This window comes from Orycteropus afer, unplaced genomic scaffold, assembly GCF_000298275.1.
Source record: "Orycteropus afer afer isolate SDZICR_OR568_19922 unplaced genomic scaffold, OryAfe1.0 scaffold00237, whole genome shotgun sequence".
NCBI lineage: Eukaryota > Metazoa > Chordata > Mammalia > Tubulidentata > Orycteropodidae > Orycteropus > Orycteropus afer.
In genome coordinates, this window is record NW_006921824.1 from 500,100 (window position 1) to 518,097 (window position 17,998).

Here is a 17,998-nt window from a genome sequence, read left to right on the forward strand (position 1 = left end):
TTGGGAAGCTCAAATGATACATTTTAAGCAGATTTGTGGTGGTGCTTATAACTTCAGAGATTCACAAAACCTTAAGTAGGCTAATATGCATTGTGATTGTTCAAGATGGTTGTTCAGTGCAGTTTCTCAAACTTCTTTAACGATAGGCCCCTTTTCCAGAAATGTTCTGTGGCACAGATGAACCTGTGCCCTTTAACCTTTCTTTTAATATCCCATGATAATAATTTACATCACCATCCCATTGTCAGTCCCCATATTTCTGAGGCTTCTTAAGGGAACATTTGTTCTCTTGGCACTCCTTGCTCTGCTCTCACTAAATTCCTGATTATGTTCTTCCCTCATTTGCCTTGTGCTTGCTGTTCTATCTCTGCCCTTTTCTCTGGGTGTGAACTGGTGCCTTCTGTCCTGGGGAGGAGATTAAAGCATCGCAAAAGACATGGAACAAATTAAAATCGGGCATCTGATGTCTTAAAATTCTCTAGCTTATTCCTTCTCCACAGGAAAAACCCAGCCATATTTCTCCTGCTGGCCTATCCTGTTCCCCATGTTGCTTTGGGGGGATATATACTGTTGTAGGCAGAATCTTAACTTGAGCCAATAGCACCATCACTGGATGGTACTTTTATTCCAAATCATAATGAAAATAAAAGAAGATGTTTTCCAAAATGTTCTAAACTGGGAATAAGGAGTTTATGGGTTTATTGTTTTTGCTGGGGCAGAGGACGCAGGAAAAAGTTTTCAAAATGGCAAATACTCTCAACTTCTCTTTAAAACAGCATTCTCTCTTGTTTTCCACCTTTAATCATCGTATCTAAGCTTATTAATGTGTTATATTCTTCTCCATGCAAGGTATTTTATAAAGAATTGTGGGATATCAGAAGAATCTCAAAATTTGGCTCCTATCCACAGATAACTTTAATTAGAGAAAAGAAATACACATGAAAAGATAATGCATCAAGAAGTAGATACTACTGAAAATCACTACAAGAAATGTCCTGTGTTAATACATGTTACAAGATGAGTAGCATGAACAAGAGTGCTTTTGGTATACAGAGAGAAGGAACAAAGTGCTCTCCAAAAATCTCAGACAGGATTATACCAAGTGTTGAAAGTTGGCTAAGATTACAAGTCAGGGAAGGAAGAAAGAGCATCCTAGGCATAGGAGAGGGCATGAGGAATGTGCAGGGTGTGTTGCAGGGCTGTGGAGCTGAGAGTTCTGGAGATCGATCTGGTAATTTGAAAAGAAAACACACACATGCACATACACATGACTTAGTGAGTATCCCTTCTGAAACTTCATGTATATACAAATTATATCTAAGTATATATACACACAGGTATGTGTAAAAAAAATGAAATCAGCAACTTGTTTCTTTTACTTTTTGTTGTACTATGCATTTCTTTCAGTTTCTACATCATTTATATAGATCTTTAGAATATTCCATTGTTTTGAAATATGATTATAAGATGTATGAGACTATTTGAACTGAACTTTACAAAAGACTCAGAAGGACTAGAAGGGAAATGGGTATGGATAGTAAGATTAGAGCTATGTATTCTGGTTTATAAAGTATCTTCAGTTTAAGCTCTTTTCACAAGTGAGCTGCCCCACCTTGTCCCCAGCTTGACTTAGTGGAACAGGAGGGACCAGCTTCAGCTGTCTCCGTGGGGAAATTTCAGGCACATCCACACTTTTCAGAGCCCAGGCCGGCCATTCAAGTTCATTTTCCTGTCTGATGACTTTTTTTTTTTTACAGTTTATTATTTTTATTTTTAAAATTTTTACTTTGATTTGGGTGAAAGTTTACAGAACAAATTCATTTTCCATATAGCAACTCACATATACTTTGTCTCATGACATTGACTGTAATTTCCCACAGTGCAACAGCTCCCCTCCCATTTCCTCCCCATGGTTACCTCTTCCCTGTGTCCTTCCCTCCCATGCACTCCTGCCCCCACGAGCTGTCTTCCTGTGCATACACAGCCCTTCTATTCTTCCATGATTGATCTCTCCAAGGAGTGTATCTACCTAATGTAGATGTTCAGCTCGTATCTCTGTCGTTTGTTTGTCTGGAAGCCACAGGAGTGAGTTTAATTCCAGACCTTAGGGCAGCTAGGGTCCATAGTTACAGGGGTTCCACCAGGCTCTGTCAGACTAGCAAGCCTGGTCCTTTTATTTTTCCCCAAATGATTTTGAGTTTTGCTCCATGTTGTTCTTCTACTCTCTCCAGGACCTCCTACATAAATCCCCCTCTGAGTGGTTGACAGTGCTAGCTGGACACCATTTAGTTCTTCTGGTCTCATAGTCATATAGGCTGAGGATCGCATGATGTACCAGTTGCTTGGACTAATTGTTTCCACATGTTTTTGGTTTTCTTCATTCTTTGCTGTGGATGAGGAGGGACCCATCGTTGCATATAGATGGCCACTTGCAAGCTTTTAAAATCCCAGTTGCTACTCACCAAAGTAGGATGTGGAGCAGTGTTTTTGTGTAGTATGTTATGCCAATTGAGCTTGATGTCCCCTGCAACTATGGTTCTGAGCCCACAGGTCCAACTATTCGCTCCCTCTGGGTAGCTGACTGTGGCCAAGAAGTGACTACAACCTTGTCCGTTGTCAGTTCTAGTATGTACCTAGGAATTCTTACAGAACATACAAATACACTTGTAGAAACATTGTCTGCCAGCCCTGTACATGGTCATGGGCACACTACCCCCTGCATAGATATACCTAATAGTTAAGCCCAACCACCTATCTGTCCACCTATACATCTGATGACTTATAATATAGACAATTGGAATTAGAAATGTTTAACACACACACATACACACACAAGTGTGTGACCTTACTTAACCCATAGCTTCTACAGGACAGTCATGTCAGAATACAGTATCCTCATCCTAACATCAGTACAGGAGATAATTCATACTGAGGGCAGGGAGGCAGTCTTCATTCCCTGAGATTGAACATAAGGCCCGTAAAGTTCCATTTTGTGGTTCTGTTACTTTGTGAGTGCTTGCAGGGCTGTCATGAGTCAAAGCTGTAACTTGTTCTGTGCAGAACTAAGACCAGTGGCTGGAAAATAGGTGTCTGCTGTTTAAGAACTAACAGTAGAACAAGAGGTACACTAAGGTTCTTAAAGGTGACTCCGAAAACCTTTCATCATGTCCAGGAGTTCTATGTAGGGCTGAAATGGGTTGGTAAAACTGACTGGCAAGAAGAACATTTTAAACTGACTGGAGGAAAGGCTATTTTAAGATGAACTTTAATGTTCTTTTTTAGCCCAACATATGATCCACTGAGGTAGTATTTTGCTAGCTGATCTTATGTTAGGAAACTTTTTCAGAGTAATTTGCTGACTATATCCCAAGGGCAGGTAAAGTTGAGGAGAAAAGAAGTCATGTTATTTTGAAACTTTGATTTTTGTGGCCCTTAAATGAAAATAATGTAGACTAAAGCATGTACAAATCCATTATTGATTAATGCTCTCTCAGTTCTGGTACAAATCCATTATTGATTAATGCTCTCTCAGTTCTGGTAGAGTCTGCAGAAAGACGGAAAAAAGACTTGTTAGTGACTGGCGCATGGCAATGTGGCCAGTGATAAGCATCTGCTCTGCTACCTAAGGTCTTTTGCTTTCCAGGTCACTGATCTTTCCACTTCATGTCGAGCTGCCAGTAGATGTATAGATTTTTTATTCAAATGTTATTTTTTTAACAGGATTTAACTTTAATTTAAAAAAAAAAAATCCTGAATTTACTGTTATCATTAAGTGATACAAATAATACTTAATGCTCCTATTCCATGCTTTTCCCTTGTTGGAGAATATTCATTTTATTGAGCAGGAGTTGGCAAACTATGGCCTGTGTGCTAAATCTGGCCCACCACCTCTTTTGATGAATGACTGTAAAGATTTACTGGAACATCGCCACACTCATTCATTTATATCTATGGCTGCTTTTGTACTACAACAACAGAGTTGAGTCTTTGCAACAGAGACCATATGGTCCACAAAACCAAAAATATTTACTCTCTGGCCATTTACGGAAAAGGTTTGCTTACTCCTGTAATAAAGGAAACAAACAAAAAAAACAATTGCCATCAACTTGATTTTCGACTCATAGTGACACAGTAGAACTGCCCCCATAGGGTTTCCAAGGCTCTTAATCGTTACAGAAGCAGACTGCCTCATCTTTCTCCTATGGAGCAGCTGGTGGGTTTGAACTGTCGAACTGTTTTGAACTGCTGACTTTTGGTTAGCAGCTGAATGCTTTAACCACTACACCACTAGGGAAAAGAAAAAAAACCCACTGCCATCAGGTCGATTTCAATTCATCACAACCCCTATCAGGTTTCCAAGGCTATAAATTTTTACGGAAGTAGATTGCCTCATCTTCTGCTTCAGAGCAGCTGGTGGGTTTGAACCACAGGCCTACTGATGAACAACCAAACACCAAATGCCTTACCCCCTATACTACCAAAAATAAAAAGTAAATAAAACCAGACTCAACTGCCATTGAGTCAATTCGATTCATAGCGACCCCTCCTTGAGTTTCCTAGGCAGTATCTCTACGAAAGTAGATTGCCCAGCCTTCCTGGTGGGTTTGAACTGCCAGCCTTCTGGTTAGCAGTCAGATGCTTTAGGCACTGCACCACCAGAGCTCCCCACAATACCACCAGAGCTCCTAATAAAGGAAAAGCCTTTTTAAAAATAAAAACATGCTAGGAAATGACCAGCTAAACCACCGGCAAATTTGAACACTCACTGGCTTTTAAAATTTCCTTTGACATTTAAAAATGTGAGTTAACTTAAGATCTCATTCTTGATACTAAGTTCTACATAAATTTATATTAAGTGTAATTTTTTTTTTTAAGAAATAAAACACAGTAGAGCAAGCTTTTGTTTGGTACTAAGTATGTGTCAGTCATGGGGGAGGAACCAAGAGAAGTGAAGTTATAGATCCTGCCCTTGAACTAACAGTCTAGTTGAGGAGAAAAATAAAAATGGGATTTTTCCTTCATCTTTTAAGGATGATATTTTCAATTAGTGACTTTTTTCTTTTTCTTAGAGACTGCTGTGCTACAGAAAAGGATGTAACTTTCAGAATCACCCTAAATGAGAAGAATGAGTCCAAATGTTCCTCTGCTGAATGATTACAAACAGGACTTCTTTCTGAAGCGCTTTCCACAGACTGTGCTTGGAGGCCCTCGACTCAAATTAGGCTTTTGTGCTCCTCCTTACATATATGTTAATCAGATTATCCTTTTTCTAATGCCATGGCTTTGGGGTGGAATAGGAACACTTTTGTACCAGTTAGGCATCCTGGAAGACTATCACACCGCTGCGCTTTCAGGTGGACTAATGCTTTTCACTGCATTGGTCATCCAGTTCACAAGTTTATATGCCAGAAACAAATTCGTGGTAGTAGAAAGAATGCTAACTACAGACATTTTAGCAGAGGAAGATGAGCATGAATTTACAAGTTGTGCTAGTGCTGAAACTATCAAATTTCTGATTCCTGGCAAGAAGTACATAGCCAATACAGTTTTTCATTCTGTTCTTGCTGGGGTAGTGTGTGGTCTTGGAACATGGTATCTGCTCCCCAACAGAATAACCTTGCTGTATGGCAGTATGGGAGGCACTGCTGTCCTGTTTGTCTTTGGCTGGTTGACATTATGTATAGGAGAATATTCATTAATTGTTAACACAGCTACGGAGACTGCAACTTTCCAAACCCAGGATATTTATGAAATCACTCCTCTTATGAGACCTCTTTATATTTTCTTCTTTGTTTCTGTGGATCTTGCACACAGGTAAAAAGCTATCAAATACTTTATAATTTGATTTATTTTTAAGTATACATGGTAAGAAAACTCTCTTTGGTATTTAAAAAAAAAAAAAAAAAATCTGTCGATTAAAAATCACCAAGACTGAACTATTGGATGATAGGTTATTTTCATGATAAATCTTTTAGGATTAATCTCATACAGTGTTTCATAAAGCAGTGATTAAAACTCATTGAAGAGTTTCTTTTAAATCCTTGTTATGATAAGTAAGTGTATTTTTTTCAGTCCTTTGTTTCACTTTAAATAAGTAGTTTTGAATCTATATGAGAGGTTGGCTGAAATCAGAAAAGACATGTGACTTTCCTATTGGAGGAAATGAATTTTTTTAAATTTTGTATGTAATTATATAAAGATCAAGTGAATTTAGATGACTAGAGTAACATTTCTAATTTCACTATTATAGCAAACAATATAAGAAGGAATAGTGATATTTAATCAATTCATTATAGAAGAAACCTAGAAAACAGCATTTTTTAACGAACGAAATTGTAAAATTATTTGATAACCTTTTCTTGCTTGCCTTTTCTAAATCTGACTCTTTTCTTTCTCTGTTTCTATAGATTGCAGCTTTCTCTTTCCCAGGTTAGTGTCCAGGTAGAACTGTATAGGCATTTAAAAATATTTAGCCAGTTCACATTCTGAAGCTGACCTACTCTTGGTTATCTGTTTGCTTTTCTTTGACTCTTAATCTATTATAATTGTGTTACATACGGACCAGAGGACACTATAATACTTACGTAATTTTTCATCTAATCTAATGTATAATGGGAGAATTAATTTATAGGAAATTGATTTATAATTGGTTTCTTAGTACCACTGCCATTTACTAAGATAAATCAAGTGATTGATTTTGAAAATTCAGCTGTAAATTTTAATTTAAATGTAGATGTATACATGACTTTTATAAGACTTAAGTTTATAAGATTATTTTCAGAATACATATTCTTGAGTTACCATCTCACTGTGCCATTTCTGAAATCAGAATCTCTATATTTGGTACAATACATGTTTACATGTAGAATGACGACTCTGGGTTCTTTAATGTTTAAAAAAAATTTTAGCTTATAATTTGGTTGCCTTGGCTTTCTGCTTTCCTCATTTCTAAATCAGAGACTATCAAAATGATTTTTATTAGGCTCTTGTTGAATTAGGAGCTCTGGTAGCATAGTGCCTAAGGCACTTGATTGCTAACCAGAAGGCTGGCGGTTCAAACCCACCGGCCACTCCTTGGAAAGAAGGTTGGGCAATCTACTTCCGTAGTGATACTGCCTTGGAAACCCAGGGAAGGGTCACTATAAGTCAGGGCTGACTTGACGGCATGTAACAACAACAACAACTTGTTTAATTTAATATACAGTTTTAATGTTTAAAGTGATAATTATAAAAATACCATTTTCAACTGTAACTAAAAGAAAAAACAAAGGGCAGCTCCCCAGTCTGTAAAGGAAAAAATGACATATTTGTGCAGAAGATTTACGTCCTACTCCACTGACAGAAAACATTGGCTTGTAGTTAACAGTATACTAAAGAATCAAAGTGATCTTTATACAGTAGGTTTATGATTTATAAACTAAATGATTTATGAAAGGTGTGCATTTTCCAAATGTATATCGTTTTTGGATTTGGGCAGTTGTCAGATATATCAAACCCTGCCTTAGTTTTTGTTTTTGTTCTTTAGTGCTGCTATAACAGAAATACCACAAATGAGTGACATTAACAGACTAATTTATTTTCTCACAGTTTAGGAGACTAAAAGTCCGAGTTCAGGGTGCAAGCTCTAGAGAAAGGCTTTCTGTCTCTTGTCAGCTCTAGAAGAAAGTCCTGTCTCTTCTGCGTTTCTGTTCCTGGGCGATCTTCATGTGGCCTTGAATCTCTCCCCATCTCGGCTGCTTTTTGTTTGCAGTCTTTTACATCTCAGAAGAGATTGATTTAAGATACACACTAATCTGTCCAATAACATCACAAATGGGATTTATAACAACAGACATAGAAGTTAGGATTTACAACACATATTTTTGGGACACAATTTAATCCATAACATTCTGTCCTTTGGTCCCCAAAACTTCATGTTCTTGCTACATGCAAAACGCATTCACCCCATCACATCATTCTAAAAGTCTTAAATTTGCTCTGAGTCCAAAATCTCAGATTCTGAATCATCTAAATAAAATATGAGTGTGACTTTAGGTGTAGTCCATTCTCTTCATCTGTGAACCTGTGATATCTGGAATACAAGTTACCTGCTTCTGAGCTACAATGGTGGGATAAGCACAAGGTGTATTTTTCCATTATAAATGGGAGAAATTGGAGGGAAAGAAGGAGTAACAGGTACCAAGTAAGTCTGAGACCCAGCAGAACAATTTACATTAGCTCCAAAAGATTGAAAATAAGACTCTTTTTGGGACGCTCTGGTCAAGGCACCTGCCTCCAAACTTTGGGTGTTGGCCATGCCCTCTGAATTCTGTGTGAGGCCCCTTGACTCTGGGATTCAACTTTGCCTTCCAAGCCCAGTGGGGTGGCAACTCAGCTCCCTTGGCTTTGGCGGCTGCTTTCTCCTAGTCCATCTGAGTGGTGATCCCACCCCCCTCAACTTTGGGCCCCATCCCCCTGGCACACATGAATGGCAGCCCTGTATTCTAGAGCTGGTAAAGATCTATTGGACTTTTAAATCTGGGCAGCTGTGACTCTACCCTTTGAAATCAATGCAGCTTTGCTTCCCTTGCTATTTCAAACAGTTCTGCTTATCTCTGAGCTGCTCCAGGGATGATCCTTTCCTTTTCTTAGAGGACAGCAGAGGTAGCTCCTTTGGCCTATGTCTTGCCAATAGAATTCAAAGAAGCAGACAGCAATCTTTCTTTCTTTCTCTGTCCCCTTCAGTCTTACATGATGGGTTCTCTGCTGTGGTAGTTGCTTAGATCCATCTATCAGAGGCTTAATCTCTTTCACTAAGATTGTGAAGCCAGATCCTTGATGAAAATTTTGGGACACATGACCTTAGTTTGTACCACAAGAATTTTCCAAATCTTTTATGTTTTGTTTTCATTTTGCATAGTTCATTTTTAAGTCCATATCCTTCTTCTCACATTTTGCTGTAAGTGACGAGGAGAAACCATGCAGCCCCTTTAAGATCTTGCTTAGAAATCTCAGCCAGATACCTAAGTTCATCACTTAAAAGTTCTGCCTTCTACCAAACATTTGAAAGTAATTCAACCAAGTTCTTTGCCATTACATAAAAAGCATCACTCTTCCTCCATTGTCCAGTCACATGTTCATAATTTCCTTTTAAAGCATAACAAGAAGCACATTTAATGTCTGCATTTCTAGCAACATTCTATTGCTGGTGCCATATGTATTCTCTAACACGATAGAGATTTTCTCTGTAGCCCGTGTTTTGGTTACTTCATGTTGCTCTAACAGAAAATACCACAAATGGGTGGCTTTAACAAACGGATTTATTATCCTACAGTTCAGGAGGCTAGAAGGGTGAATTCAAAGTGCCAGCTGTAGGGGCTTGGTGAAAGCCCCTTGACCTTGGGCTTCAGCTCTGCCTCTTGCTCCTGGCCCACTGAAGCTGGAGGCTTCTCTTCACTCAGGCAGCTGCTGGCTGCAGAGGCTAACAAACCCAAGGTCGACAAGTAAAATGGCACAGTCCCAAAATTGTCAAACCACACAGCAGGCTACTAATTCAACTCCACTGATAGTCCCAAGATTGGCAGACAACATGGCAGGCTGCTGAATGACAACTTGAACGACTGCGTGCAGGATTCAGGCATGCCAAAAGCTTGGAGACCTTTCTCAATGCTTCTCCTTATATACTGGAAGCAGACCACATCCCTCAGGCAGCTACTCAGCCTTTCTAGTAGATTCCACCATAAAGTTGATTACCATTCTCATCATGGAGAGCTACATCCAGGTACCTACCCATTCCAAACCATGCCCAGCCAAGTTGACATATAACCTTAACTGCCACAGCCCACCTCACTTCCTTCTAAACCTTTACCAGAATTGACTTTGTCATCCATAATTCTAACAACAGTCTCTTCAGAGCAATTGAGACTTTTACTATTAGGCATCTTAAAACTCTTTCTAGTCTCTACCCAATTCCATATTTTATCTATTAGAGCAGTACCCCACTCTTCTGGTACCAAATTCTGCCTTGATATCTAGTGCTACTATAATAGAAATACCACAATGGATGGCTTTAACACACAGAAATAATCTCACAGTTCAGCAGGCAGGATCAGAGAGTGTTCCATTCTGTTGTAAGTGGGGTTGCTTTGAGTCTGAGCTGACTTGACACCTAACAACAAAGGCAGCAGGAGGCTGGAAGTACAAATTCAGCGTTCTGGCTCCAGGGGAAGACTCTGTCTCTCTCTGGAGGAAGGTCCTTTTGTCTTCTGAGCTGCTCTTCCTGGCAGTCTTCATGTGGCTTGGCATTTCTCTTCCCCCATCTCTCCTCTTTCTTGCTTGTTTAATCTCTCTTATATCTCAAAAGAGATTGATTTAAGACATGTTCTACTAATCCTGTCTTAACATAACAAAGCCCATTTCCTAATGGGATTATAACCACAGGCATAGAGGCATAGATTTATAACATTTTTTTTTTTTTAAATTTATTGTGATTTGGGTGAAGATTTACAGAGCAAATAAACTTTCCATACAGCAGTTCACATACACTTTGTCTCATGACATTGACCACAGTTTGCCACAATGCAACAGCTCCCCTCCCATATAACACATATTTTTGGAGGATATAATTCAATCCATAATAGTTTTGTTTCAGAGAAACAAAATGAAATAGAAGCCCCACAGAGTAGTATCTTTTTTCTTTTTCACCATTCTTTACCATGTACCGTTGTATTAATAATTGTAAACAGCTTTTTCCTACACATTTTTATTTTATCAAAGACGAGCTTTAAATCTACCATGCTTAAGTGTACAGAGTATCAGGAATTGTTTGAATGAATGATGTACATTCACATCATTTTAGCAACTATAAAGACCGTCTTTTTTCTTGTCATGTGGATCTTTAGTGTACAGAATTTGAAACATTTTTATAGTTGTTGGGTTCTAAGTAAATTTTTTTTTTCCCTTGAAGGCTGAGATTTTTTTACCCTAGAAATTCCTTGTTACATTATCAGAAGCAAAAGAATTAAAATATTTTTCCATGCAAAAGAACTAGCCACAGTCATCTGTTGAAGACTGAGTCTTATCCCACTGAAGAATAATCACAGTGTTTGTGATTACTTCAGTTACATTGTGCTTTCTTTATAATATCCTTATGTATAAATATTTCTCTGGGCCATTGCTTATTGTTCACTTCAGAAACAAAAAGAAGGATCTAGGTAAAATCCTTAAGTACAGTCCCTCAGTGGACCCCTTGGATATCAGAATCCACAGATCCTCAAATCCCTTGTATAAAACAGTGTAGTATTTGCATTTAACCTATACACCTTCTCCCGTATACTTTAAATCCTGTCTAGATTACTTATAATACTTATACCATATAAATAGCACTTTACACTCCCTCTTAGCCTTTGAGGGATTGTTTTGACCACTTAATTGTTGCCCACCCCACCCTCACCCCTGAATGTTTTCAGTCAGTGGGATGCACAACACATGGATATGGAGGTATGTTATTTTTGCAGACTATTCTTGAGTGTTCTAGCAATAGAAGTATTGCCTTAAAAAAATATTTGTTCAAATCATTTTTTCCTTGACCTTCCTGTGCTTGTTATGTGTGTGTGGTTTGATTTTCTTTTTGTTGCTTGAGTGTTTTCTTTTTAGAATTAAATGAATTTTATTTTAATGCTATAGTATAGAAAGTATTGTCAGCTAATTCTACATCACATTGTTAACCTTGTCTTCATTAATTCTCTGCTTGTAAAATTTGAAGGACATACATTATGATGCCACGTGCATTAGCTGGCATGGTCCTGGTGTCTGTGTGAGCAAACACATTATGCCATTATTCTATCCCTAGTTACTGTACGTTTTCTTCTGGGCTGTCAGCATACACGTAAGTGGATAATTGTTGCAGAAGTTGTCTTTCTCCTTGACTTTGATTCCAGGAGCTCAGGTATTCAAGTACAATTACATTATAAGTTTAAAGATTTAGTTTTCTCTTTTGAAAGTTCTCTTTGGAACTTCTTAAGCGCTTTCAAACCTTTTTGATCTCCAGATAAGGTATTTGATTTGACTTACTCTAAAATATTAACATCATATTGATTATATTTAACCTTATTTGCCTTGAAAAGTTTTTTATTAGATTATTTGAAGCAGTTTAATGACATTGTACTTAAATGGTAAGTGCAGTACTAAGTACCAGTTTTAGAATAGAGGCAGTCACTAAATTATGAGCATGTATTGTGTAAGTAATTGTTCTCAATTTCTCAAATTCATACCACTATCTACATAAGAGAGAAACCATGCCATACTTGCAGATTAAGTTGCCAAGTTAATTCAAGGAGACATTCAAACCTAAAGTTGCTCACTTCTGATGTTAATGATAAGGACTTTAAATCTTGGGGCTTGAGAACAGGGCCATACAGGACAAAATAGGAGGAAGAGAAACACTCTCCCTTTTCTAGCTACTGATGTGTGAAAGAATGTCAGTAAGGCTTTAGCTTTCTTAGAGTTGTTTGTAATTTTAAGTTTAAAATTTTTAAACTCTATAAAGAATCATTGGAAAAATTACAGCCAAACAAATTAAACATTGAGGGGAGGGATATTTTTGCTATAGGCTAATGTTCAGTTTCATAAGACCCTACATTCCACTTAGCTACTATTCAGTGGTGGCTTTTAATTATATCTTCCTTCTGTCCACATTTGAACCTACATATTCTCTAAATGCCAAGCTTTTACACAATTGAATTGGGATAGTTACTGGTAGAGAGGAAGGACAAGGATCACAGTTTTTATGTGTTAATTTTTTTTGTAAGTTGGAATTGGGAACTTTCCATAAGTAGTTCTTTTGTAATGGAATAGGTACAGTTGGAAGTGGGAGGGTGTGGGTTATTCTGTGTTATTTTGCTTTTCCTAAAGATATTCTCTTCTATAAAGTATTATATATGATTTAAATGTTTTGTTTTTCTTACAGGTTTATGTTAAATATGCCAGCTCTAGAACAAATGAATCAGATTTTACACATCTTATTTATATTCTTACCTTTTCTCTGGGCACTGGGGACTCTGCCTCCGCCTGATGCACTTCTCTTTTGGGCAATGGAGCAGGTTTTAGAGTTTGGCCTTGGAGGCTCACCCATGTCAAGCCACCAACGGTAACTTTTTACAGTACTGAAGTTATGTGTAACTTACTTTTAAAGAACATTTTTTTTTCAAGCAAATCTTTTTTTCTCCTTTTTCTTCTGCAGGTTATTAGCAATGTTCATCATCTCTGCTGGAGCAGCTGTAACGTCGTATTTCATTCCCAGCACTCTTGGTGTGGTTCTTTTCATGACTGGACTTGGGTTTTTACTGAGTCTTAACTTAAGTGAGATGGGTTTTGTCTTCAAACAAAGTGTGATCAGACACAAAGTTAGAACCAAATCTGAGGCTTTACCCACTGGTCAAGAAACACAGTTCACGTGGAAGGAATGTGTTTTCTACTTCACTGTGTTAGTCTTAGCTCTCTTAGAAACTAGTTTGCTACATCACTTTGCTGATTTCTCACAGATTTCCAAAAGGAATCCTCAGGCTATTGTTGGCTATATTTTGATGATACTAGTTATAATATTGTGGATACTTAGAGAAATTCAAAGTGTCTATATCTTTGGGATTTTCCGAAACCCTTTCTATCCAAGGGATGTGCAAACTGTGACTGTATTCTTAGAGAAGCAAACAAGGCTCATGAAGATTGGTGTTGTCAGAAGAATTTTGCTGACTCTAGGTAGGAAGATAAAATCTGAATTTATGTTACAGACTGTATTTCAGAAGTATACAAAAATGTCCAGAATTCCCATATTTATGTGTAAGGAGCCTGGTGGCACAGTTGTTAAGCACTCAACTGCTAACTGAAGGGTTGGTGGTTTGAACCAACCATCTGCTCCGTGGGAGAAAGATGTGGCAGTCTGCTTCCGTAAAGACTGACAGCCTTCACAAACCCTATGGGACAGTTCTGCTGTCATGTAGGGTTGCTGTGAGTGAGAATTGACTCAGTGGCAGTGAGTTTGGGCTTTTGGTTTATACTATGTACAAGTATTTGTTCTTTTATGTTTGGGTTTTTGCTTCATTAGATTTTTCAGTTAATTGTTTATGTGTGCTCGTAAAAAATTCTTATTTTTGCCAAAATAGAATGTAGTAGAAGGGATTACTTTGCCTTAATTTGTCTCTTTTTGTTTTAGTGTCACCTTTTGCTATGATAGCATTTCTTTCATTGGACAGTTCCTTGCAAAGGCTCCACTCTGTGGCTGTTTCCATCGGATTCACAAGAGCTTTTAGAATGGTAATCCTAACGTGCACTTCATACTATTTTCCAGTTGCTAAGTTTAATTTTGATTATGTTTATGTTAATAATTTGCTTAGATTATAAAATTCTACCTAATAAAATGGATAATTTGTGTGCTGCAGGTATGGCAGAATACAGAAAATGCTTTATTAGAGACAGTGACAGTATCAGTGATTCACTCACTAATCTTCAGTAAAGACTTATGGTGGAACAAAAGCCTGAATACAGGAATTAGACTCTTACTGGTAAATCTTTTTTTTTTTTTTCTAACAGTTTTATTGAGATATACCAATAAATATATATTGCTTACACCATAAAAATCCACTTAAAGTGTGTATTTCAGTGGTATATACTAATAGTTTTGCAAATCATCACCACAATCTAATTTCAGAACATTTTCAACACCCCAAAGAGAAATCTTACATACAGTTATAGTCATTCCCTATAAAAATGGCACAGTGATAGCATCATCTGACCTCCTCCAGGTTCATTAGAAATAGAGGGATCAAGATCAGCAGCCCAAGGCTGATTGCTATGAGGTGGAGGTCAAACCACCCTCCAACCTTTTTACCAATTCTGACCCTAACCATCCCGCCCACAGCACTCTTTACTACTCCGCTGCATTTGATAATCTGTGGCAATGGCTACACAAAACTCTCAGATAATATTCACATCATGGGATTTATTAGGGAAGAAACAAATTACAATTCAGGATCAGGAATGCTCAGAATACAGTTCTTTGATCAGGAGAGCCTCCCCTCAGCCATTCCCAAAGGCAGATCTCTCTGGCCTTTGGACTCATGGCCTGGCCTGACCTCTGTTCTGCTCAGACAAGTATTACAAAGATCTTTTACCTCTGTTGATAAATGCCTTAGAGGCACCCCACTCACCAGCAAGCCTCCTGCCTAAAGGCATTCAGCTTTCTTGCTCCATGGGCTGGAAAGCCCACTGCTTTCTATCATGCCATCTCTTGCCTCTACTGCCACTGTTTCCCATCGTATCTCACTGTCTTTGGTGTCACAGCTGTCTGTCTCCTGGGTCAGGGAGGTTCAGCACAGAGATCTCAGGTCCAAAGGATGCATTCTACTTCTTGCTCTTCTTTCTTGATGGTCATAAGATTCTCCCCTTTCTGCCTCTGGGACAGCTTATATGAAGCCTAGTGGTATCTCAAAACTGACCTATCTCCATGTTAGGGTTTCATACACCTTATTTGCATAGTCCCACCCTGACAATGAGGCCATGCACTTTATTTATATTATTAGCTAGCTAGCCAGTCAGTCTCCTTGATAGGAGCTCTGATAGCATAGTGCCTAAGGCACTTGAGTGCTAACCAGAAGGCTGGCAGTTCAAACCCATCAGCCACTCCTCTGAAGGAAGGTTGGACAATCTACTTGCATGGTGATACTGTCTCAGAAACCCAAGGAGGGGTCGCTTGTGAGTCCAGTCCAACTCAGTGGCACATAACAACAACAACTTCCAGTCAGTCCCCTTGATAGGCCACAAGCCCCTCACGTTTGCAGAGTCCCACCTAGTCATTTGGTGAAAGTTACAAAGGCTATGACTGAAAGGCCCGTATTAAGTAATTCACTGTACTACATTCCTCACTCCTGCTCTCTATCCTACCCACACCTCACTATAGTCACAGCAACCACTAGTCTACCTTCTGTCTCTCTGGATTTACCTAGTCTAGACATTTCACATGCGTGGAATCATAATGTATGTGGTCTTTTGCACCTGGATTCTTCACTTACATAATTCTTTACAGGTTCGTTCATGTTTTAGCATGTATCAATACTTAATTTTTATTTATTACCAAATAACATGCCATGGTATGGATATACCACACTTGGTTGGTTCATTCATTAGTTGGATGTTTAAGTGGTTTTCACTTTTATTTTTTCCCCCCATGGAAATCTTTTTTTTTTTAATTGTGATTTGGGTGAAAATTTACAGAGCAAATTCACTTTCAGTACAACAGTTCACATACACTTTGTCCCATGACATTGATCACAATTCATCACAATACAGCAGCTCCCCTCCCACTTCCTCCTGACAGTCATCTCTTCCCTGTGTCCATCTCTCCATGCACCGCTGAACCCTGAGCTGTCTCCCTGTGCATAAACAGCCCTTCTTTCTCCCATGATGGTTCTTCCCAAGGAGTATATATGCCTCAGGTAAAAGTTCAGATCATATGGCTGTCTTTAGCTTGGCTGGAAGCCATAGGTATGGGTTCAATTCCAGACCTGAAGGGCAGCTAGAGGCCATAGTTTCAGTGGTTCTACCAGGCTCTATCAGACCAGCAAACCTGGTCCCCTTTTTGTTTTTTCCAAATGATTTTGAGTTTTGTTCCACATCATTCTCCCTCTCTATCCAGGATCTCCTACATAGATCCCCCTCCAAGAGGTTGACGAGTAGCTGGGCACCATCTGGTTCTTCTGGTCACATAGTTGTATAGGCTGCAGATCACATGGTGTACAGTCGCTAGGACTAATTCTTTCCATGAATCTTTCGTTTTCTTTATTATTCTTTGCTCTGGGTGAGGAGAGACCCATCATTGCATCTAGATGGCTGCTTGCAAGCTTTTAAGATCCCAGTCACTACTCACCAAAGTAGGAGGTGGAACAATGTTTTGTGTAGTATGTTATGCCATTTGAGCTTGATGTCCCCTGTGACTATGGTCCCGAGCCCACAGGTTCAACTATTTGGTCCCTCTGGGTAGCTGGCTGTGACCAAGAAGTGACTACAACCTTGTCCCTTGTCAGCTCAGCTATACACCTGGGAATTCAGATCATACATACACACTTATAGGACCATTGTCTGCCAACCCTATACATGGTCTTGGGTATACTCCCTGCTTCATAGACATACCTAATAGTTCAGCCTATCCACCCATCTATCTACCCGTATACCCATGTTTGCCTTCACTGATAACAGTACTGTATGTGCAGAAGGATTCATCTCTTTGTTGTCTGCACCTCCCATGTACCTCTCTGTCTTCCTCTTCCTCGATGCTACCATGTTGATAACTTGCATTTGGTATATTGCCCTTCTCTTCACCCAAATCAACACTTGTCTCTACCTATCTAACAGTGTTCCCTCCCCTCCCGTCCCACCCCTGGTAACCAACAAAGAAAATTTCCTTCCATAGATAAACTTTCCTTGACTTTTACAATAACGGACTAATACAATATTGGTCCTGCTGTGATTGACTTATTTCACTCAGCATAATGTCCTCCAAGTTCATCCGTGTCATGTGGTGTTTTGCATATTCTAGGTTATTCTTTATGGTTGCATAGTATTCCATTGTGTGTATGTACCAAAGCTTGGTTATCCATTCTCAGTTGATGGACACCTAGGTTGTTTCCATCTTTTGGCTATTATAAATAGTGCTGCGATGAACATGCGTGTGCACATGTCTGTTCTTGTTATGGCTCTCACTTCTTTAGGATATATACCTAGTAATGGAATGGCTGGGTCAAATGGTATGTTTAATTCCAACTTTTTAAGGAATCGCCATACTGCTTTCCACAGTGGTTGTACCATTTTACAGTCCCACCAGCACTGTAGGAGAGTCCCAATCTCTCCACATCCTCGCCAGCATTTGTTATTTTCTGTCTTGTTGAATTTTGCTACTAGTGCTGGAGCAAGATGGTATCTCATTGTTTTGATTTGCATCTCTCTAATAACTAATGATCGTGAGCATTTC

The 17,998-nt window shown here is 38.7% G+C and overlaps 1 protein-coding gene across 1 annotated transcript in view; it reads left to right on the forward strand.

The window, feature by feature from the left end:
- Positions 1-5,116: 5,116 nt before the first annotated feature.
- PCNX4 (pecanex 4) overlaps positions 5,117-17,998 on the forward strand; it is a 35,340-nt gene continuing 22,458 nt past the window's right edge. The window contains exons 1-5 of the mRNA XM_007949074.2: positions 5,117-5,814; positions 12,947-13,126; positions 13,220-13,734; positions 14,189-14,289; positions 14,415-14,537. Of these exons, the coding sequence (XP_007947265.2) occupies positions 5,117-5,814; positions 12,947-13,126; positions 13,220-13,734; positions 14,189-14,289; positions 14,415-14,537 (1,617 nt within the window). The remainder of the gene's footprint in view (positions 5,815-12,946; positions 13,127-13,219; positions 13,735-14,188; positions 14,290-14,414; positions 14,538-17,998) is intronic.